The sequence below is a fragment of the Patagioenas fasciata genome, chromosome 14 (genome assembly GCF_037038585.1).
Source record: "Patagioenas fasciata isolate bPatFas1 chromosome 14, bPatFas1.hap1, whole genome shotgun sequence".
In the NCBI taxonomy this organism is placed as follows: Eukaryota; Metazoa; Chordata; class Aves; order Columbiformes; family Columbidae; genus Patagioenas; species Patagioenas fasciata.
The window spans coordinates 16,495,764-16,517,919 of record NC_092533.1 but is presented as its reverse complement, the minus strand read 5'-3'; the positions used below and the strand labels follow the sequence as shown (position 1 = coordinate 16,517,919).

Here is a 22,156-nt window from a genome sequence, read left to right as displayed (position 1 = left end):
TAGTCGCACCTTAAAGGCAGGGTTAATTTGCAGTTAAGTTACTGTAATGTTTCTGCTACTTCAGCAGTGGAGCGGCTTAGTTTCAAAAGATCCCAATTGACTTACTAGTTTCTAACATAGATATAGACAAGCACTTTGGTGACTTTTTAATTGATTTGGTGATCATTAATGTTTATAAATATGTAAAGGGTGTCATGAGGATGGAGCCAGGCTTTTCTCAGTGACAACCAATGGTAGGACAAGGGGCAGTGGGTACAAACTGGAACACAGGAGGTTCCATTTAAATTTGAGAAGAAACTTCTCCATGGTGAGGGTGGCAGAGCCTGGCCCAGGCTGCCCAGGGAGGTTGTGGAGTCTCCTTCTCTGCAGACATTCAAACCCGCCTGGACACCTTCCTGTGGAACCTCAGCTGGGTGTTCCTGCTCCATGGGGGGATTGCACTGGATGAGCTTTCCAGGTTCCTTCCAACCCCTGACACTCTGGGATTTTTGGTGAGTGCAAATATATTTTTCAAGAGTTATCCACAAAGTTTCCATTATAACTCACACTTTTAAAAATGGAAGTAAGCAAGGCTTGAGCTACATATCTACCAGCCAGGACAAAGCAAGTTATTGCTAAACTTCAGACAAATTCTTTATTGTCTTCTGGGATGTTTCCTTGGGACTCATTTATGCTTCAGAGAAAAAATAATGGTAGTGGCTGGGACAGGTGTGCAGCTGGAACTGCTGATCGACACAAGGCAGCTGTGGAAAAAGAACTCACTGAGGGGTATCTGCGGTGTTCATGGGCTATTTCCTGGGGTTAATACAGTTTTTATTGTTCCCCTTAAATTTAGATATGATTTGCTTTTACTCCAGAGAGTGTGGTGAACACATTCAGCACAGAGTTGCTTCAATTCTATTTTAATATTTGTTCTTTCTCTTTTTAAGAGAAAAATCTCTTTGAAGAGAAAATTCTCACATTGCTTTGGTTTTTTTAATGAGTTCCTCCAAAAAAGCCTCATTTCAGGGCGAGGTTTATGTGACTTCTGTTTTGACAGCAATGCAAAATGAAATCTCTTGTGGGTTGGCATTTTGGTGAAGGAAGGCCCACAGATGATTAAATCAGTGTTTTAGGAAACTTAATCCTTCCAGATTTAGCAACTGATTTGGGACTTAGTTCTTGCATCCAGATTTTCGCTGAACTGTGTGATATTTAGGTAATTTTATTAAGCCGTGGCTCAAACTGTGCGTAATTTGTGTTCCCTTTTAAGGATTAATTGTATGGGTCTGCTTTGTCATATGTTCCAGTTTGTTGTGTGTGGTTTGTCTCCGTTTGGGCATAGCAGATGGGTATTAGCATAGAAAATTATTTGATCAGGCCAAAACCTTCCACCTTGTTAATTAAAGTTTCTTACGCTGAAGTCATAATTAACATTTCAGCACTGAATAGATTGCTATTAGCAGGATCCAACTGGAGGTTTCGCAGACGTGGCTTTGGGGAGAGCAGCTCTGGGTTGCTTGTTGAGCACTCGGAGCGCTGCCCTGCCTTGGTGTTCCTTGCTAGGTTCGTGTTGAAGGTTATTTTTAACAAGTCTTAATAGTGAGCAGAATTGTTAACTTCTTCCTGGAGAGAGGGAGACAAGCAAGCTATGGATTTTGGCTGAGAACTTTGAAAAAGGTGCTAAAGCTTCAGAATGTATTTGTATACAGTCAGTCTGCACTGGCAGGGTTCTGGTTGTAATGTAAAGGTGGAATGCTGTGGTGGTTGGACAAATTCAGAAAACTGATCTCACCGTCGAGATAGTCTTCTCTCAAATATAGACTGTTTTGCTTGTAACCTTGCTGTTGGAAGTTAGTTAGTTGTAGTTCAATTGCTCCACACACCAGAACAACTTCGGGAACTCAGTAAGTTATTTAAATTGCCTTTTTCTTCTTGCTGATTTCAGCTTGCAGACACATGGTTATGTATGTCAGAAACTAAAGGTTTCGTATTAAGATTAAAATAGCTGTGTGCAAAGGGATATTAGGATCAACATTGAAAATTCCAGCTGTATGCTTTGTCTTTTCCTGTCTTAACATGGAGTGCAGGGTTTACCTTTCTGTGGTTTGACAGATGTGAAGTGTTAGTTGTAAAGATTTTTTAAATATTTTTTTTAATTCTTTTTTATTTTTTTGGTGGGTGAGAGGGGAGGTTTGGGATATCTTCAGCATGGCATTTTTTCAAACATTTTTCATGTGCTTAGGTGCATCCAAGCAGAAGTCAAGTTCCCTGCAGGTAGCAGATAAGGACCTACTGCCACCTTTTCACCCATACCAGCCTTTGGAATGCATAGTAGAAGAGACTGAAGGCAAGCTGAATGAACTTGGACAGAGAATTAGTGCTATTGAAAAAGCACAACTTAAATCATTGGAATTAATTCAAGGTGAACCTTTAAATAAAGATAAGATTGAAGAACTTAAAAAGAACAGAGAAGAACAAGTACAGAAGAAGAAGAAAATATTGAAGGAGCTGCAGAAGGTGGAAAGGCAGTTGCAGATGAAAACTCAACAGCAGTTTACCAAAGAATATTTGGAGACCAAAGGTCAGACAGACACACCACTTCCCGTGCAGCAGCAGTGCCCACTTACAGGGGTCTTCCCAGAAGTGGAAGCCGCTAAGGGTCTGCCAGAGGATAACTTGTCAGGGTTACCTCAGGTTGACACAATCTTGTCTAAAGATGACGAGCAACAACAGTCTCCACCACCTGCTGAACAAATAGAGTTTGTCCCTATCCAGCCTTTGCCAGCACCGCAATGTAATTTTTCTGGTAATTTGGGTTATAATGGAACAGAGTCTCTTGAACTTCAGAAAGCATTAGGGAATCAGCAGAATGTAGGACAGCAGCAGCAAATTGCTGGGCAGGGGCTCTTAGTTCAAGAAGCAGACGGATTAATGGTTGCCACTCCAGCACAGACGCTTACCGACACTCTTGATGACCTAATAGCAGGTGGGTTAAGAAATATACCTATTTTTTGCATTCATTTGTGTGCTCAGTTTCCCCTTTCCTCTCCTTCCCTCCAAAAACATCTTGGGGTTTTCCAGTTTGAGAATACTTGCTTGAGAATGAAGTTCCTGATTAGTGCTATTAATCCTAACAGTGACTTCCAATTCTAACATGAGACTTTGAAATATCTTTTTTCCAAAGTGCAAAACTTCCTGTACTGGAGACCTGTTGAGCCCCTTTGGCTTCATCTTTTTCTCTGTGCTGCTTTAAAAAGCCCTATCGTGAGCGATAAGTAGTGTCCATTCGGAAACCTGAAAGCATGATAGTTTTATATCTTCTATAGGATTTTCTATACAGGCTTATACCTCGGTGACTTCAGTGTAGTAGCCATCTCTAGAAAATGACAAATTATTGTATGGGCAAATGTGTCCCTGTCTGTGCTGCTGGAGGTGTTGCTATAGTTTAAACGCAGCCTGGAAACTGCACACGACCGCTCCGTTCTGTAATGGTTGTGTTTTCAGAATACACGCTAAACCCCGCTTGTTGCACAAGAATATCTGTTTGTTAGAATGTAACATATGGCAAAGATGTGTCCTGTTCTGTGGATGAAAAGCAAAAATCCAAGCATCCTTCCATTGCTTGATAACGGTGTGAAGAAGAATGGAAGTTCCTACACATTGGGTTGCATGAATCCTCGTATGGAATAAAGAGCTATTGTTTTGGCTGACTTCGTTTCGTGGATTTGACTAGGATTGATGTTTGCTTCTAGAGGTATGTAGGATATAGCCAGTGTTGTTTGGTCTGTAGTTTGTTTTTTTTAATTCAGTGGGTTTTAGCTTTTGTTTGCACCTTGTGTCTGTCCCTCAGCCCTTATTTTCCTGCTCCCTCACCCCCCTTTGTAGTCACTGCCCTGTCCTCTTACATTCATTTCAAAGTTGTAGAAACATGTGATAAGACCTTTTGTTAGCCATTCCTATGAACTTTTAGAATGGTCATTGCATGAAGCTTATGCAAGTTGAGTCTTCCTGCAACATTGCAACAGCCTGTGGAAACCAGAGCTGCTGAACAGAGCAGTGTGCGGTACCATTCTGCCATACGCTGTCATTCACAGATCCTTTTGTATTAGAGAGAATTGGTCTTGGTTCCCCCTTTTCTGCCGTGACGTGTCTCCGTCCCCCACTCTACGGTGCCCTTCAGACTACTCAGCCAACATTAAAACAAAAATACAGTTGGATTCTTCTTGAATTTTATTACTGAAGATTTGGTACTGGTGTGTGTGAGGAGGAAAATTTGAATCATTGGTGCAAAACATAATCAACAAGGTCTTAATCTTTGGAGTGGTTCCTGTTGCTGACGGTTCTAACATACCTAGCACAAGACCATGTGTTTTAGACCCTTCCATGATTGGCAGCTGTGTATTACAACCAAAATATTCGGTGCACCCAAAACGAAATAGTGCTGTGGTGAGTTGAGTGTGAGAACTGTGCCATTGGAGAAGAGATGGCCAACAACCAGAAAAATTTCATCTTCACAATAATTTTTAAAACCTTCCTTTCTGAAGCTGTTTATTTAGTTTTTGCTAATAATGAAGGACATTTTTTGCTAAGAAGTTATTTCAAAAATCAAAACCAATAGCATGCTGTTCTACAACTGTTAGAAACTGTATTTATAGAAATGCAACTTTAAAAAGTTTAGCCAACCAGTTCCAGACGCTCCTGCAAAAATGTTGATTTGCTGAAACAGATTTTCTTCCGAAATTCATGCTTGTTTTAATTCCCTCCCTCCAAAAAATTGTTCAAACAGAATTAGATATTTTGCTGAATTTTTTAAATCCAGACTAGAAGTGACCTCTGTGTAAATTACAGTCCCTACTGAATCTCTAATTTATGTGCATCTAAAAACAAACTGTAAATCTACCTACTCATACTCCAGACTCTTTCTGTCTGTATTTAAAATCCACTTGAGCTTTTTCCACAAATTTCCCCATGAATCCTTAATTTTATCAAGAAATTTGGAGCAATAGGAACTGTTATGAGAGCGGATCTTTCCATACGTGCTGCAGACGCCGGTAACGTTGTTCAGGGGCTCATGTGCGGGAAGTTGGAGCTGCAGGAACCATGGGGAGCGACTCTTGGTTTAGAAGGGGTATGAATGTTTTTATTCCTGCCGACTATTCCAGTTTGTATCAGTTCTACTGCAGAAGAACAGAAATGATAAATTAGCTTTTTGCCCTCTGCACTGAAATACCTTTTACTGTTGTTCTTAACAGTGGTGATGTAAGAAACAAGTTTTTAAAGCCTCAGTTGAGACTAGCTGGTAGGGAGAAACTGCGTTTCTAAAAGCCTCAGATCTTTATTTTGCTGATTAACTTAATTAAGGCAACATACATAAATGGAGCATTTTATCTCGCCAGTCTGCTGGCATAATTTATCTATGAGGTGTTGAGATGGTTGACATCAAGGTGCGAAGTGTGGAAGTCTCACTGGCAGTAAGTCACTGATAGATGTGGACATGACGCCCCTCTTTCATAAAGCAACAAGACTGGGGAAGGGACTTGAACACAGACAGGCCCTATGGGGAGAGGCTGAGGGAGCTGGGCTTGTTCAGTCTGGAGCAGAGGAGGCTTAGAGGTGAGCTCAGCACTCTCTAGAACGACCTGAAGGGCAGTTCTAGCCAGGGGGGATTGGGCTCTTCTCCCAGGCACTCAGCAATAGGACAAGGGGGCAGGGGCTTCAACTCTGCCAGGGGAAATTGAGGCTGGAGATGAGAAAGCAATTCTGTGCAGAGAGAGTGGTCAGCATTGGAATGGCTGCCCAGGGAGGTGCTGGACTCACCGGCCCTGGAGGTTTTTAAACTGAGATTGGACACGGCACTTAGTGCCATGATCTGGTCAATGGACTGGAGTTGGACCAAGGGTTGGACTTGATGATCTCTGAGGTCTTTTCCAACCCAGCCCATTCTGTGATTCTGTGCAGAAGTAACCAAGCAACCTTTGGAAAGTCAGGTCAAACATAAAACTGAAGCAGCTCTTTCCGCTTCAGAACGTTTTGGTTGTAATGGAGTTTATGTAGATGTGCTTAAAGAAAAATGTTGCAACTAATCTTATCTTTGTAGGTGGGGCTTATTACAGTCAAGACTTTAATTTGATTTACAAGATACAAATGCTGTGTGGTTTAGAGTGAGAAAGCAATAAATTATTTCAGATCACATATTCTAGTAGAAGAGGATGTTTTGGATATAATTTTCATTACTTGGTGCACGTGGTTTCTTGAAGTGTCTTGTATTTCATAGCTGGAGTTTCATTTCAGTTCACGTTATGCATTTACTGTAGTAGATTTCTTAGTTGGCAGCATCTGAATTGGGGCATTTTACTGGTTTAGGGAATTCAAGATGAGGAGCTCTCTTTTCTTTGTTGCTGCCTTTCTACTTTAGCTGGAATAGTTTTATTCCTGTTTGTTCTACTCGGCTGGTGTTTTTCATCAGGAGATGGCGTCTCTTTGTGCTTCTGAGTCTTCTCTGAGCTCCCGTTCGTATGCTGAAATTCCAGATGTGTTTTGAGAAACTTTACTGTTATTTGGTTTCTGAAAATCTAGTTGTGGTCAGTTCTATGAAATTGTGATATTTTAAGGTAATGAGGTGACACATGAGTTACTGTATTTAAGATTGCTGTTTGGAGTAAAACTGGAGTAAAACAGCTGCACACTCATCCAGACCTATTTGCTTGAGGTTCTGCTAATGCCTCCCCAGTCATACTGACATCAAATACTGAGTTCTTGCTTCATTTTGTTTTACTCAGGTTTCCTGTGGTTTTTTTTCTTAACTTTGGAATGTGGGCATCTGTGTCCCTGCAGACCTGTCTTTGAATTCACACCAATTCAAATAAAGTCCTTTTGGAAACTTGCATGCCCTTCTGAAAATGTGGGGAACCTGGATTTTGTCAGGCGTAGAATAATTTGGGGTTTTAATACAAGTCTTCTTAATACTGAAGTCTATGGAAACAACCAAAACCTGTGTCACAAAATAGGTATTTTATAGAGATCTGAGGCACACCTTGTGAAAATGGATTTTCTTTTTTTTTTTTTTTTTTTAAATTGGTACCTGGCTATCAGCATGTTTACCTGCACCCCTCCGGTGGAAAAGACAAAATTCAATGAGAAGCAGTTGGAGAGCAGTGTAGGGGAAAGGGACCTGGGGGTCCTGGGGACAGCAGGGTGACCATGAGCCAGCACTGGACCCTTGTGGCCAGGAAGGCCAATGGTAGCTGGGGTGGGTTAGAAGGGGGTGGTCAGTAGGTCAGAGAGGTTCTCCTGCCCCTCTGCTCTGCCCTGGGGAGACCACACCTGGAATATTGTGTCCAGTTGTGGCCCCTCAGCTCCAGAAGGACAGGGAACTGCTGGAGAGAGTCCAGCGCAGCTACCAAGATGCTGAAGGGAGTGGAGCACCTCCCGTGTGAGGAAAGGCTGAGGGAGCTGGGGCTCTGGAGCTGGAGAAGAGGAGTCTGAGGGGTGACCTCATTAATGTTTACAGGTATATAAAGGGGGAGTGTCAGGAGGATGGAGCCAGGCTCTTCTCGGTGACAACCAATGGTAGGACAAGGGGCAATGGGTTCAAACTGGAACACAAGAGATTCCACTTAAATTTGAGAAGAAACTTGTTCCCAGTGAGGGTGCCAGAGCCTGGCCCAGGCTGCCCAGGGAGGTTGTGGAGTCTCCTTCTCTGCAGACATTCAAACCCGCCTGGACACCTTCCTGTGGAACCTCAGCTGGGTGTTCCTGCTCCATGGGGGGATTGCACTGGATGAGCTTTCCAGGTCCCTTCCAACCCTTGACATTTTGGGATTCTGCAGTTGGCTCTCCTGGTGTATGTCCCATTGGTAGCACAGCCTTGTCTCCCTGGATGGGGTTCTCAGGAGCAGTAGCTGTTCCTCCTCCCACAATTGTGTTTGGTAATGCAGAAACATACTTGGGGCAATAGGAGTTAGCTGCAATTTCATACAGATGTCTGTGAAGGGATGTTGGAACCATTGTTCCAAGGTCATCTTTGAGTTGAAAGTCTATATGTTGTTGTGTAGCTTAGACTGAGCTAAGTCAGCCCCGTGAAACTGCAGGTGGAAGTTCTCAAACGTGTTTTGCTCCACAGAGCATGAGTTACATTGGTGCTCCATTGGGCCAGCTTGCCAGCCGCTCTAAAGAAATAGAAAATGACACTTCAAAACTCGTGCGGTTTTGCAAACTCGGCAGTTACAGAGAGGATGTTTTGTCAGTGGGCGTTGTAGGACTGTTTCTTGTAAGATTTTATTTTAATCAAGAATTTGGTGTGTGAATACAGGGTTCGTCTGCATTTCTGCCACCTTTGGTGTTCTCTCTCACATTTGACATTGTTACTGTGCACGTGAAGTCCTTAGTGCACACTCATATTTCAGGCACATAATGAAAATCTAAAGTATGCAAGAAATACTTGGACGTTTTCAGTCGTGGTTGTGAAGTGTAGAGAATTAATGGAACCTGTAACAGCAACACTGAATATATTACATTAAGGACTCTTAAACTGGCTCAAGGGACTCCCTCTATACACTGCTGCTTTGTGTGCACATTTTTAGGTACATTTGTAGTTACAAGGTCTGAAAGCACTGAGCCAGTGTCTTTCATAAGGACAGACCAGTTTGATTTCACCTAGGTCCTTAACGGAGTGATTTGGTGTCTTGTATTTTGGAAGGAATAGTCTTTAGAAATCCAATTAGTGTCTCGCACTTGAGTGCATTGAGCAAGGAAACAATTGTATTGCATTAATTAATGCTCATCTGCTGCTCGAAGTGCTAATCCGTAGTAGGCAGATGAAGTGTTGGAACTTTTCTATTTGGAACTTTAATACCAACCTGGTTTGTGAAGATCGTAACGTCAACTCTGCATACAATATTTTGTTGCTTAAATGTAATAGCTAGATGTTAATGCTACCTTTTGCCTGTATGTCAAGGAGAATGCTTTACTTAAAAAATACGATTGGAAACTGTCTCCTCCCAAAGTTTCAGTGACAGCCCCCCCCACACCCATGTTTCCAGAACCCAGCTGAAGTGACCCATCTGCACTTGCTCCAGCCTGTGATTCCGTTGTTGCTCATACACAGTCCTGTAGGCTGAATTAGTGCTATTAGTGATCACGTTGAGGATTTTTCTAAGACTTTCCCGTCTGCACCACTTTCCTATGAGTAACGGCTGGTGTGTCGTTTCTCAATGGAAGGTGGAGCTGGGAAAGGTTTGCAAGTTTCTCTGATGTACACAGGTTTGAGTTCATCCTTCATCTTCTCTTATTGCTTGAAACACCTGGACAAAAGCAAAATGCTGCTATTTTTTACCTGCAGTTAGTGTTTTCCATCAGTTGCTCATTTCAGAAATGCTACGAATACCATGTGTTTTGGAGTAATTAAAGCTAACCAGGTATTCCATCTAATGAAGCTGCACAGTGTAGAAATTTGGCAATCCAAAAGTCAAAATACTTGTCAAATCCAGCTGCTATATTAGCATGGCTTACTAGAGTTAAAATGCATTCATAGCTAGTACAGAGCTTTGTTAAACCTCTCTGCCAATTATCCAGCTGAGCCTTAGAGTCACTTGGGCTTCCCTCAGACTCTCTTGGCCCCATGATATGTATGTGCAGGGATATTTCTCTGCTTGTTCTGCTAAAGTCTCATTTAAAACCAGTTGAATAAAATATTCTCTTTTTTTTTGTTTGTTTGTTTGTTTTTTGTTTGGTTTGGGGTTTTTTTGGCTTTGCTTTTTAAAGAAGATAAAGTTGCATTCCGTGTGTCCCTGAGCTGCACTAGATCATCATGATGAAATCTTACAGGCTATGGATCAATGAGAATAAATTTTAGGGAGCACAGATAGTTTTCAGCTGATTTTTGTTGACTGCCCCCTCCTGTCTGCTTCTCTTCCACCTTTCCTGGGTTGTTTGAACTCTGAGACATGATTAATGGTGTAAGTTGCTGTCAGTTTTCTTGCTTTGAAAACCTTCTCTGAAAACCAGGTGTGCACTAACCTTACATGAAAAAGTTTTGAGTTCCAGAATGAGACTGTATTTCTGAACATTCAGTTTGTGTTTTAGCAATCAATCATTTGCTTGCTTAGGCTGAGCCTATGATTAAACTCTAACAGGGAAGGTTACAGTTTGAGAAGGGTAACTAATAACCTTCATATTTCATACTCGTAATGCATACAGACTAATTCATAAAATTGTTTTCTAACTTAACAGAGTTTGGCGACGATACTTACACTGTTTAACTGCTGCAAAACCTCTTTGCACAAGACACCAACTTGGTTTTGTTTAGGAACACTTGCTGTGTTTCCCCCATTACTGTTTTGATATTAGACCATTGCAGTTTCTTGCGACTAAATCTTTATTCATATAAAGTGTGGCTTTGCTACGAGTGGGTTAATAACATACTGTTACTTTTCAGCTGTGAACAGCAGAGTGCCCAGTGGCTCCAGCAGCTCCTTGCACACCACCGAGTCCCCTACGCCTGAGCCTTGTTCACAGGCATCAAGCAACGTGCCCTCCCAGTCGGTGCTTCCCATGTATCCTTCGGTCGACATTGATGCACATGTGAGTAATTGCAGTTGGTTTGGAGTGGATTTGCTTTCTACTAAGTTCTAATTCTAATACTGTCTTTAAAATGTTAAAGCTCTCTTGAATTATTTTTAATTTTTGAATATATTTCTTTTTCTTCCCAACCGTGAAGACCGAAAGTAATCATGATACTGCTCTGACGCTCGCATGTGCAGGAGGTCATGAAGAACTTGTATCTGTGCTGATAGCACGTGGTGCCAATATTGAACACAGAGACAAGAAGGGTAAGCTGAAACAGTAGAACAGTTTGACCGTGAACTACAATTTGAAACAGAATTTCCAACTGGGATTCTTTACTTCAGAAAAGCACAGAGTGGTTGAGGTTGGAAGGGACCTCTGGAGATCATCCAGTCCAACCCACCTACTAAAACAGGTTCACCTAGAGTAGGTTGCACAGGAATGTGTCCAGATGGGCTTTGAACGTCTCCAGAGGAGACTCCACAACCTTTCTGGGCAGCCTGGTTCGGGCTCTGGCACCTCAAAGTAAAGAAGTTTCTCCTGATGTTTAGATGGAACCTCCTGTGCTTCAATCTGTGCCCACTGGGCACCACAGAAAAGAGTCTGGTCCCGTCTTCTTGACATCCACCCTTCAGATCTTTGTAAGCAGTGATGAAGTCCCCTCTCAGCTTCTTCTCCCGGCTGAACAGCCCCAGCTTTCTCAGTCTTTCCTCATAAGAAAGATGCTCCAGACCCCTCGTCATTTTTGTAACCCACCACTGGACTCCCTCCAGTAATTGACCAAAAATGACCAAAGCTTGCAAAATTTTGGAATTGCATTCTTACATTTCATGTAGAAATATTGGCCATAGAAACCAGTGACATTGCATGACCTTCTTTGTGTGTTTTTGAAAGGAAGTGCATCTGAGTGATATCTTAAGCAGATATACGAAATATGAAGCACTTCTGTACTTGTGATTCACCTTCTACAAAAAGACCTTAGCATACTAGATAGAGCGGCTAATGGTGGTAAATACCAAATCTTGGCTTCCAAAGTTAATGGGGAGTAGTCACCAGGTTGTGTATCATATTGTTTCCAATAACGGAGTTCAGCAAAACCTGAAATCTTTTAGAGCTGAGAGAACAAAACCACCACGTCTCTCTCTTTGGAACTCACATTGGCGACTGGAAATAAGCAACATGCACAGTGCAGGTGTGTTCACTTGTTGGAGCTTTATTAAACAGGAATCAAATGGAAAGCTGTGACTTCTCTAAAGAGATGAGTTGGTTGGAACAATCCAAATGGTCAGTGCAAGCACTGCTTAGATTTCTTTTGAAGAGCCTTTGATTATATTTGACTGGAATCAGAGCCTAAATAGTCAGAAGAGGCCTATCAAGAGTCTGAGATTGTGACCTATATGAGGAAACTTCTAGTCTGAGGAAGACAAATCTGATCAACAGAAGTCTTTGTGAATTCACCGTTTTGTGCATTACTGCTCCTTAATAATACTTTTGAGAGTCTAAAGGTTGTTTTAAACTTGATCTCTTCTAACTAGGTTTTACACCTTTGATTCTGGCTGCAACTGCTGGACATGTTGGGGTAGTGGAAATTCTTCTAGATAAAGGTGGGGATATAGAAGCACAGTCTGAGCGCACAAAGGATACTCCGCTTTCGTTGGCATGCTCCGGTGGACGCCAAGAGGTACAGACATACTTGTCTTCAGTGGGTTGGAATTTTTTTTTTGGTTTTTTGTTTGGTTGGTTTTGGTTTTTTTTTTTTTGTTTGTGGTACAATAATTCATCCGTTTTCTGGAAGGTTTTTAGCCTTTATAAGTGTAGCAAATTTAGGTCTTTTTCTTCTTTAAGTATTCTTTTCTCCCTTGGCTATCATAGCTTTGTTAGCTGATGGTTGCTATAACTTGCGGTCGTTCATCTGTCCATGTATCCTTGCAAGGTAAGTCCTTTTGTGAGGGATGTAGAGATGCTTAATGAATAACTATTCATTGAACACTCACCTTATGCATCCTCCATGCTCTCAAAACTAAAACGGCCGGGACAGACACACAAGGACAGAAACGTGAATTTTGTGTTGGCAATCCATGGTGTTAGTGGTAACCTGCAGGGCTGATAGAGCAGCTTCTGATAGAGAACTCCTTCTTCATGATTGTTCCAATAACATCGGTCAGTCTGATTTTTACCGTGTGTTTTGTTGGAAAAACCATATAATAAAGATGGTCAAACTTGGTTCAAATGTCATTTGAATTCAAGTTGTAGGAGTTAAGAGGCACTCGGAACAGTGTGAGCCGTTACGGGAGTGGGATAGATCCCTTATTTGCAAACCTAAGATCCACACAAAGAGCTTCCCTTTAAAACCTTGCATTTTTGATTAGGTAAAATAATCTTTCTGGTAGACAAGGGCTACACTGCTACAACCCACGCAGATTAGCTGTTGTATTCATTCCTTGCTAAGTCTGTACAGTGTGTACGTAAAAGTAAAGCAAGAGAGGAGAGAGGTTTTCCTGCAGAACCTTATCTATTGACAATGGAAGCTGGAAGGTTTGAACATGCTATAACATCCTTTCGCTTCCTGGATAATAGTGAAGGCCACAGTATGTTTTTTAACATGCATGCTGTCTTTTCAGGTTGTCGATTTGCTGTTGGCCCGGGGAGCAAATAAAGAACATAGGAATGTGTCTGATTATACACCATTAAGCCTTGCTGCATCTGGTGGCTATGTTAATATCATCAAGATTCTTCTCAATGCTGGGGCAGAAATTAATTCAAGGTAATGTACGATGTGCACTAGGTGAATGCACTATAGCACAGACGCTCAGTTTTTGCCTACATATCGAGGCGCAGGTTGCAATCTCTAGTGCTTGCAGACCTCCTTGCAGCCTTTCTACACTGATGTTATCCTTTATGTTCCTGTTATCTCAGTGCCTTTAACTACCACAAACTTCATCTCCCTTATACCGAAATTTTAAGGGATTGTTCTTGTTTGCAGACCTTCTCCTTCCCTTTTCCACCATTCTAGGATCTAGAAATCAAACTGTGTTTCCAGTAGAACCAGGAAAAAGAGCCAGGCAAAGCATTCAGAGCAGCTCTATGTGTGTGTTTGAACGTGTCTTTTTCAGTAAGAGGAGCAAATTTACAAAGCTTACGTATATTCTATCATTACTGAAAGTTAAAACTGCAGCATGTTTTTTCTGGATGAATCAGATGCAGCCTTGATTTTTAGTATATGTAGTTTAAGGCTTATGTGTACTTCAGCCCTTTAAACGTCTAAAAGCTGAAAGTATTTTCCTTTTTTATAAATCGTAATTGTCTATTGCATGGTTTCTCCTAATCAATTAAAAAAATGCCAGTATTTTAGGTCAGTGTCTATATTTGTGAATGTTATATGTTCCTTTCTGGCTTACAGCAAAATGTTTTATTCCTCTTAGATACACTTACATTTCCCAGCGCCTTCCTCCAGTTCTGAGAACTGCGGTGTTTTCTTTCCCTCCAGGACTGGGAGCAAGCTCGGTATTTCTCCTCTGATGCTGGCCGCTATGAACGGCCACGTACCTGCTGTGAAGCTATTGCTCGATATGGGTTCTGATATTAACGCCCAAATTGAGACCAACCGGAACACAGCCCTCACCCTGGCCTGTTTCCAAGGCCGAGCAGAGGTGGTCAGTCTGCTCTTGGACAGGAAGGCCAACGTCGAGCACAGGGCAAAGGTAAGTGTGTGAGTCGCCTTATGACTTATTTCTAACAGGTGTTTTCTCCAAGTCATTGAGTTTTTCAAGTTTCCCTGTTGCTTTGAGCCTCTCTGGGCTCAAAGGATTTATTAAATGTTCTGAAACAAGTTTGGCTTAAAAAACAAACAAACAGAAAACATTAAAGATGATGATTTTTTTGCATTAGGGAAAGCTGACTGGTCCTTCTGAGTTCATAATGAAGCTTAGATTGGCTCTGTTCTGCAGTGCTTAAGCTTGATGTGATATTCATTAACAGAACGGATAGATATACATATTTTTTACACATGACTGAAGTTTAGGCAGGAAAAGAATAGTGTTGCTTATGGTGATTCTCATGTAGAGCAGATTTCTTGTCTACAACAGCAGTAGTGCAATCAAACTTTGTAAAGCTTTGTAGAACCCATGGCTTCAGTACTGTGACTTTCTGTGCCTCTGAAATGCTTCACAGGTCCCATCCTTTGGTACTCTGGGACAGCTTTGTGTCTCCTGCCATAAAGCAAGCTTAAAGCTTGTGTAGACAGCCAGACTGATTTCCCCAGCACAAAGGAATTTTTGGTAACTCCTAAGGCTGCTGAAATAATTGCTGTGTCTGTCTACCCCGCCTGCTTCTGGAGTGACTGTGGCTGGAGAAAAGGGGATATGGATAAAAGCCAGCTCTCAAATGGTCAGTTGGGCATGTTAGCAGCTAGTATAAGTTAATTTAACAGTTTAGCCTGACAAATAAATTGGGCCCAGATCAGTCTCAGTGCTAAGGGAGACTAGAGAAAAGCTATAAAGCCATTTTCTGGACATTTTTGTAGAAACACTTCTGTCTTCATTTACATCTGTTCTAACTTCTATTTTAGAGATCCTGTTGTAAACTTTGTTTTTGCTGTTGAGACAGGTATCTGGTGGTACTTAGTCAACCGTTTACCTGGGTTTGTATAAATCAAAGCCCAAGAGCATTTGGGTTTTGCGTTGTGGGATTTTTTGGGGGGTGTTGTTTCATCTGGGGTGGGTTTTTTTTGAGAAAGAGACTGCTTGAACTTTAGGCTTCTAAACTAAATATAGGCAGCTAAAAAAAGAACCTGATTTCCCCCATGTAGAAATCATTTATGTCTTATCCAAAGTGTATTGTAGAAACTTCACGCTCTGTAAGTCGTTCTCTTTGCACAGACTGGCCTCACCCCTCTGATGGAAGCGGCTTCAGGAGGATATGCAGAGGTTGGAAGGGTTCTCCTTGATAAAGGAGCAGATGTTAATGCTCCACCTGTGCCTTCCTCAAGAGATACAGCTTTAACAATTGCAGCAGATAAGGGTCACTACAAGTTCTGTGAGCTCCTGATTAATCGGTAAATTACTTCTTCTCATTAAAGGTACATTCGTGCTGTATTCCTCTGTGGCAAGAGTGCCCCTGTTTACATTGCCTCATGCATCTGAGAGCAAAGGGAATGGGAAGCTCTTTAAGTAGTTGTATCTGTTCCCTCCTCTCCAGTGTATTCTGGAGTATCCTGCCGCTCCAGTGTTAATTAATCTAAGCAGGCAGCTGGGGTCCAGAGTTAAGCAGTGTCTGGCTTGACAGCTCTGTCAGCTGTGCATTAATCCAGTAATTCCAACATGGGCATTTCCCCACTGTCACTTGGAGGGCAAAGCCTGACATTAACTCTTGAGCTCTTCAAGCATAACACTATGTGCAGCTGAAATCTTGTCACCACGTTAATGATAAAGGACCCACTAATTAAAGTTATATATCCAATATTGCTCTGATCGTTCGTGGTGTTACTTCTCAGAGTCCACCTTTAGTCATACCTCTCAATTGCACTTGTACTTTTTAGAGGAGCGCATATTGACGTTCGTAACAAGAAAGGAAACACACCTCTGTGGTTGGCAGCTAATGGTGGGCACTATGATGTGGTTCAGTTGCTGGTGCAGGCAGGAGCAGACGTGGATGCTGCAGATAACCGAAAAATTACACCTCTTATGTCAGCATTTCGCAAGGTAGGAGACCAACTTAATTTTATGTTTCAGTGCTAAATGTTTTCAAAACACAGTTTCTCATTTACTCTTAAATCTGAATGCTTGGGTTTGGAAGAATTCAATGTAACACAGCAAAATTAGTATTGTGATAAAATGCCTGTTTTAAAGTAATCATAATCTGTGTCCATCATACAGATCTAATTTTTAAGAGGTGAAAAGCTTTGTTCCATTAAGTATGTTAACTTCATTATTTCCAGTTATACACTGTCCAAAAACTTACACTGTTTGAGATTTTACCATCTTGAGATTACCGTAGTCCTCTCTAAATTTCTGCAGATTGTACTGCTTGTTTCAGTCCTGCTTTCTTGATGAACAAACTACCAGTATGTAATAAGCTGCCCTGACTCCTTTGTGCTTCTCCTGTTCCACTCGTAATCTGTTGTTGAGTGGGACACTTCGTGTAGTCGGCTCTTTTGTCACCATCTTTCCTTTTTGGAGGAAGAACATTGCTTTGTGGTGGTTTCGTCGCTTACGTGGTTGGATGCAAGGACCACAGCTATAGCAGAGGAGTTTATTAATTGTAGATGCTTTGCCTTTAACAAGACATCAAACAATCGTACAACTTTCTTGACAAACACCAATACTGAGCATGCCACTGCTGTCCCTCCATTGCATTCAAGTAGTTTCGGGGACAACAGTTTCGTATCTTCTGTGTGGTTGCACAGTGTGCCACGTCAACGAGTGGATCCCACAGCAAAGGGATGTTTTTGCCAGGATGAGATCAGGATAATATTCAGGGGGTACAGTTCCCTGATCAGATTTACCTTGGAATTGAACAATCTAAGTGAACTCCGTGGTTTAAGTGACAAGAGAGTGGATTGGCATGACAGGTGGAGTCAAAAGAGGGTCTTTACTTGTGGGAGAGCTTGTCTTGGCCACCACGATGTACAACAGCAAACATGCTGTCAGCACTGAGCAAGCAGTAACCGTTTCTTCCTAAAGAGCAGCTTACCAGAAATGTTCTGGCTTGTTTTCAGTCTTTTGTATTGGATGAAAATATATCAAACTTGTATTTTGATGATGAATATTGACAATTGTATACAAGAGACTACAATTTTTTTTGCTATTCTAGGGGCATGTGAAAGTAGTTCAGTTCCTGGTGAAAGAAGTTAACCAGTTTCCTTCGGACATTGAATGCATGCGATACATAGCGACAATAACTGACAAGGTGAGTTTAACTTCAGGAAAAGACCCTGTCCTTTATTTTCTGCAGAAATGTACATGAGAAATATAAATGAGGAATCAGTTTTGGGCCCCTCACGCCAAGAAAGGCCTTGAGGTGCTGGAGCGAGTTGAGAGAAGGGAACGGAGCTGGTGAGGGGCTGGAGCACAAGTGTGATGGGAGCGGCTGAGGGACCTGGGGGGTTCAGCTAGAGAACAGGAGCTGAGGGGAGACCTTCTGATCTCTGAACTGCCTGAAAGGAGCTTGGAGCCAGGGAGGTCGAGCTCTGCTCCCCAGGAACAAGCACCAGGAGCAGAGGAAACGGCCTCAAGTTGCGCCAGGGGAGGTTGAGGTTGGATCTGGGGAACAGTTTCTTCCCCAAAGGGCTGTGGGGCATTGGAACAGGCTGCCCAGGGCAGTGCTGGAGTCACCATCCCTGGAGGGTTGGACAGATGGAGATGAGGTTCTCAGGGACATGGGTTACAGGTGGACTTGGCAATGTTGGGTTAATGGTTGGACTCTATGATCTTGAGGGTCTCATCCAACCCAAATGATTCTATGAAATTTAACTTTACAAAAAAAACCAACAGTGTTTAGAGTACTATTCTGTGGAGACAGATTGCATGTTTATGAACAAAGGAAAGCTAATCTGTTTGTAGAGCAAGCCTCAATCATCAATTGTAGTTTATTACAGAGGTAGTAAGATAAGTTTGCATTCCAGGACCTATTGAAAAAGTGTCACCAGTGTGTGGAGACGATTGTGAAAGCTAAAGACCAGCAGGCTGCAGAAGCAAATAAGAATGCAACTATATTGCTGAAGGAGCTAGACCTCGAAAAAGTGAGTAGAGAATTGCTGTTGTGTAACCTAATGGTTTGAACTGTGTGTTCATCTATAGGCTGTGTTCATCTCTATTTTCTGTGGGTGCTGCTTGGGGCCATAGTTCTTAATGCTGTTGACCGCATGTGTTTTCCTTCCTTTAATATACAAAAAGTGAAGCGTATACTGAGGGTGGCAAATTAGAACGGACTTTTCTTCAGCCTAAAAACCGTCATTTTTAGTAAAGTCTGGACTTGGCAATAGTTACTTTAGGTAGTAGCTCTCTTTCATTACTTCAGCACAGGTGATGTGTGAATAAGGGAGGTCTTGGCGGTCTATACGTGGCATGTTATATATTGTGTAAGATGTAGACCATAAGCATTGTATGGCCATCTATTAAATGTTTTTTGAAAAAGGACTGAAATGATGAGGCATTTTTCTGGTTTTCCAGTTAAATTATGTTTTATAATACCCCTGTTTTGGTGGTTATTTAGTTGCCATTCTTTAGAATTTGTTTGTGACCAGCTATTCCTGCTGTTCCTTAAGGTCTGCCCAGTTCCTGCGTAATGATTCAGTATGTGACAAAGTCATTCTAGTTCATCGTGCTCTCCTCTCCTTTCTCCTTCCTCCCAGATGTCTAGGGAAGATCTGAATTATAAGTATAATTTAGTCTGTGTGAAAATACTTAAATATGGATCCTTTTCTCTTACATAGTCAAGAGAGGAGAGCAGAAAACAAGCTCTTGCAGCTAAAAGGGAGAAAAGAAAGGAAAAGAGAAAGAAGAAGAAAGAGGAACAAAAAAGAAAACAAGAAGAAGATGAAGAAAACAAGCCTAAAGAAACGCTGGAACTGCAAGAAGATGATGATGAAGAAGAAAATGATGATGAAGGTAAAAAACAAGTGTTTCTATGAACAATGTAGTTGTGCAGGTGCCTTTTTTAACCATCTAGGTAAGGAAATCTCTCTGAAAGCTGCTTCTCTGATGCTGTGACGTTGCATACCTTCTGCCCTGCTTCTTCCTTCTGCAGTCAGAATTCCTGGCAAAATGGCTGTGTTCACTTTCTTCCCCCTCCTTTGTTCCCCAAAGTGTTTTGCTCTTGGAGGATTTACAGCTGAATGCGGTGCAAATGCTCCTGACAGCTCAGCAAGGAGCGGAACTTCAGCTGCAGTGACTTCAGTCAGGGCACTGATTTCTGTATTTTGTAGGTTTTGATTGTACATTGACTGTTTTTCTTTCAGTGGAGCAAGAAGTTCCTATAGAGCCTCCCAGTGCAACTACTACAACTACAATTGGAATTTCTGCGACTTCAACTACTTTCACCAATGCCTTTGGGAAGAAGAGAGCTAATGTGGTGACTACCCCCAGCACAAACCGAAAGAATAAGAAAAATAAAACAAAAGAGACTCCTCAGAATATGCAGATAATTTTGCCGGATCAGCATATATCTCTAGCACAGCAAAAAGCAGATAAAAATAAAATAAACGGAGAGCCAAGAGGTGGTGGCGCAAGTGGGAATAGCGATTCGGATAACTTGGACAGCACGGACTGCAACAGCGAAAGTAGCAGTGGAAGTAAAAGCCAAGAGCTGAACTTCACGATGGATACAAATGCCTCTGAGCGGCGCTACGCCTCGTTGCTTATCCCCGCTCAGGAAGAGAAGACGAGCACCTCGGCTTCGAAAACACCAACAAGGTGAGACTGCTGTCTTGCTTCCCTTCTGTTTCACAGGGTTTTACCTGTACCATTGTACATTCTCTGTAGCTTAAGCTTTACACCAGCTGGTACATTCCTGAAGTCTAGAGAGACTGAATTTGCTTTATTTGCATGGCTGTTAAATAATACTGTCAAGTTTGTTGAACACAACCTCTTTAAAATCATAATGAAAAGGTTTTTTCTGTTTTGGATTGCTGGCTAGTTTTTATACTACTTTAGCAAAACAGCCACTTTTCTCTCTGCGCTATTAAGGTATCCATGTTGCATTGCCAACTTTATCAGAATAGATTTTAAAGTGAATAAGCTGGGAATTTAAAAAGGAAATGCTAGCTTATAATCTTTTCACAGAGGTGGTTTCATTACCTTTTGGTTGTTTCATCATTAACTCATTTGAATTCAATCTCTTTGTTTTAAGGAGGGAAGAAGTTGATGACTCTGAGCCTTTCAGCTGCCAGGTCGATGGCCAGTTTGATTTAACTTTGTCAAACCAGAGGTGAGAGTCAAAGGAACTCTGTGAATGTACGAGGGCCATATGAATTTTTTGGAAAACCATTCAGTTGCCACAGAATGAGCTAATAACTTTTATAATGTATATATATGAATCAAAAAGCTTATATCCTGTCTGAACCTGTAGTCTTTGCTTATTTTTACACACAAGTAGTATGAGTCTAATCCTCCGTAATTGTCTGTTTTCTTTTCCTGCATGAAGGGAGGGGAGCGGGTATGGAGGTTGATCTGCAGCGCAGCTGGCTGACTGAGAACACAGCTTCAATAAGAACACAACGATGGGATCACAAAGGGCAGCAAGCGAGAGGGCTGTTGCCAGGCTGATTGAGGCATTTGTCTGGGAGTGGGAAGAGACTTAGAATTTTGGGGTTTCTTTAGGTGCAGAACAAGTGGATTTGGGGGGGGGCTATGGATTACCCTTAGGAATGTTAAAAATGGGATTTTTGTCTGTGTTCTTTTTTTGTGAACACATATTGTTTTTGCCTTGGACCTTTTGTCCTAGGTCTCCTACAAAAGCCTTGGAATCCTGTGCAGGTCACTACAGCAGGACTAGCTGAACACATACTTGGAACTCCTTGTTCGAAGTGGTGCTTCTGTTAGATGAAGTTCACCTTAGAAACGAGACAGTATATAAGCATCAGAATGGGCTAGTAGATTCTGTGAACTTCTGCAGGTGCTCTTTGGCTCTTGCGCTACACAGGCTGTCTGAAAATCGTTTCTAAATTTGCTCTTTCGGAATTCCTCTTCCCTTTAGTCATGGACACACTGATGTCAAGGCTATTGTAATTGAAACTCAGAACTCATAATGATGCTTTTTGGAAAACATTTGTAAACAAAGTAGAAAACAGTCTGCTCTGGAATTGATGGAGGTGAAGATGTCCCTGCTCATGGCAGGGGTTGGACTAGAGGAGTTTTGAAGGTCCCTTCCAACCCCACTATTCTGTGATTCTATGGTGCTCCACAATGGACTTTGTTCTTTTCTTTCATATGCATTTTCTTGTTCTCTTTGCCTCAGTCTTACCTGAGAACAAGTAGAGTTCTCTATAGAACTTTTAAATGCCTCAGTCAAGTGTATTATGAGAGCGCTAGAACTAACTAAGGTAAAGAGAGAAAAGGCTGCCATTTAAAAAGGCATATTGTCTAAACATTGCTTTTCATAAAATCGGTATGCTTGAGTTACTGAAATGTGGATAGATCTTGGAAGTTTGTGTAAAGTGTAGTATAAGTAAACAGTTTGCCTGCAAGAAGACGCAATGAACATAAAATGCTCTAAAGAATGGGGAATAAAATGGCAGAATAAAAACTTGCATATAGTAGAGAGGACAAGTGATGCTTAGCAGGACAGCTGAAGCATGAGGCCCCCCCCTCAATTTTCCAGCTATGCCATAGATTTGCTGGGGCAAATCACATAAGGCTCTTTGTTGGTTGACTTGTGAAGACTGCAGACTGTGTTTCAGTGCTGCACGTGAACTTGTGCACTCCCAGTGCTGCTTCTTGTACCTCCACATAGATCAATTAGCCTAACAAGGGATTGCTCGTTCTCTCTCTCTTTTTCTGTCTCCCCCAAACTTTGCATTGTTTGCATCACTAAACTATTGCTACAGCTGTATTAATACAGGTAACGTTTGGGCATCTGCTTCCAAATTGATATCACTGGGACTTAAATATGTAGA

General features: G+C 41.8%; 1 protein-coding gene across 10 annotated transcripts in view; it reads left to right on the top strand.

Moving 5' to 3' along the window:
* The window catches only part of ANKHD1 (ankyrin repeat and KH domain containing 1), a 115,445-nt gene that overhangs the window by 74,370 nt on the left and 18,919 nt on the right, over window positions 1-22,156 (top strand). For 9 of the 10 annotated variants that reach the window (XM_071814838.1, XM_071814837.1, XM_071814835.1 and 6 more), the window contains exons 15-27: window positions 2,225-2,968; window positions 10,418-10,563; window positions 10,700-10,811; window positions 12,081-12,226; window positions 13,167-13,309; window positions 14,033-14,246; window positions 15,423-15,598; window positions 16,082-16,244; window positions 17,356-17,451; window positions 18,167-18,283; window positions 18,977-19,151; window positions 19,502-19,955; window positions 20,392-20,469. In XM_071814838.1, the coding sequence (XP_071670939.1) occupies window positions 2,225-2,968; window positions 10,418-10,563; window positions 10,700-10,811; window positions 12,081-12,226; window positions 13,167-13,309; window positions 14,033-14,246; window positions 15,423-15,598; window positions 16,082-16,244; window positions 17,356-17,451; window positions 18,167-18,283; window positions 18,977-19,151; window positions 19,502-19,955; window positions 20,392-20,469 (2,764 nt within the window). The remainder of the gene's footprint in view (window positions 1-2,224; window positions 2,969-10,417; window positions 10,564-10,699; window positions 10,812-12,080; window positions 12,227-13,166; window positions 13,310-14,032; window positions 14,247-15,422; window positions 15,599-16,081; window positions 16,245-17,355; window positions 17,452-18,166; window positions 18,284-18,976; window positions 19,152-19,501; window positions 19,956-20,391; window positions 20,470-22,156) is intronic. The other variant, XM_071814840.1, reaches the window with a different exon arrangement.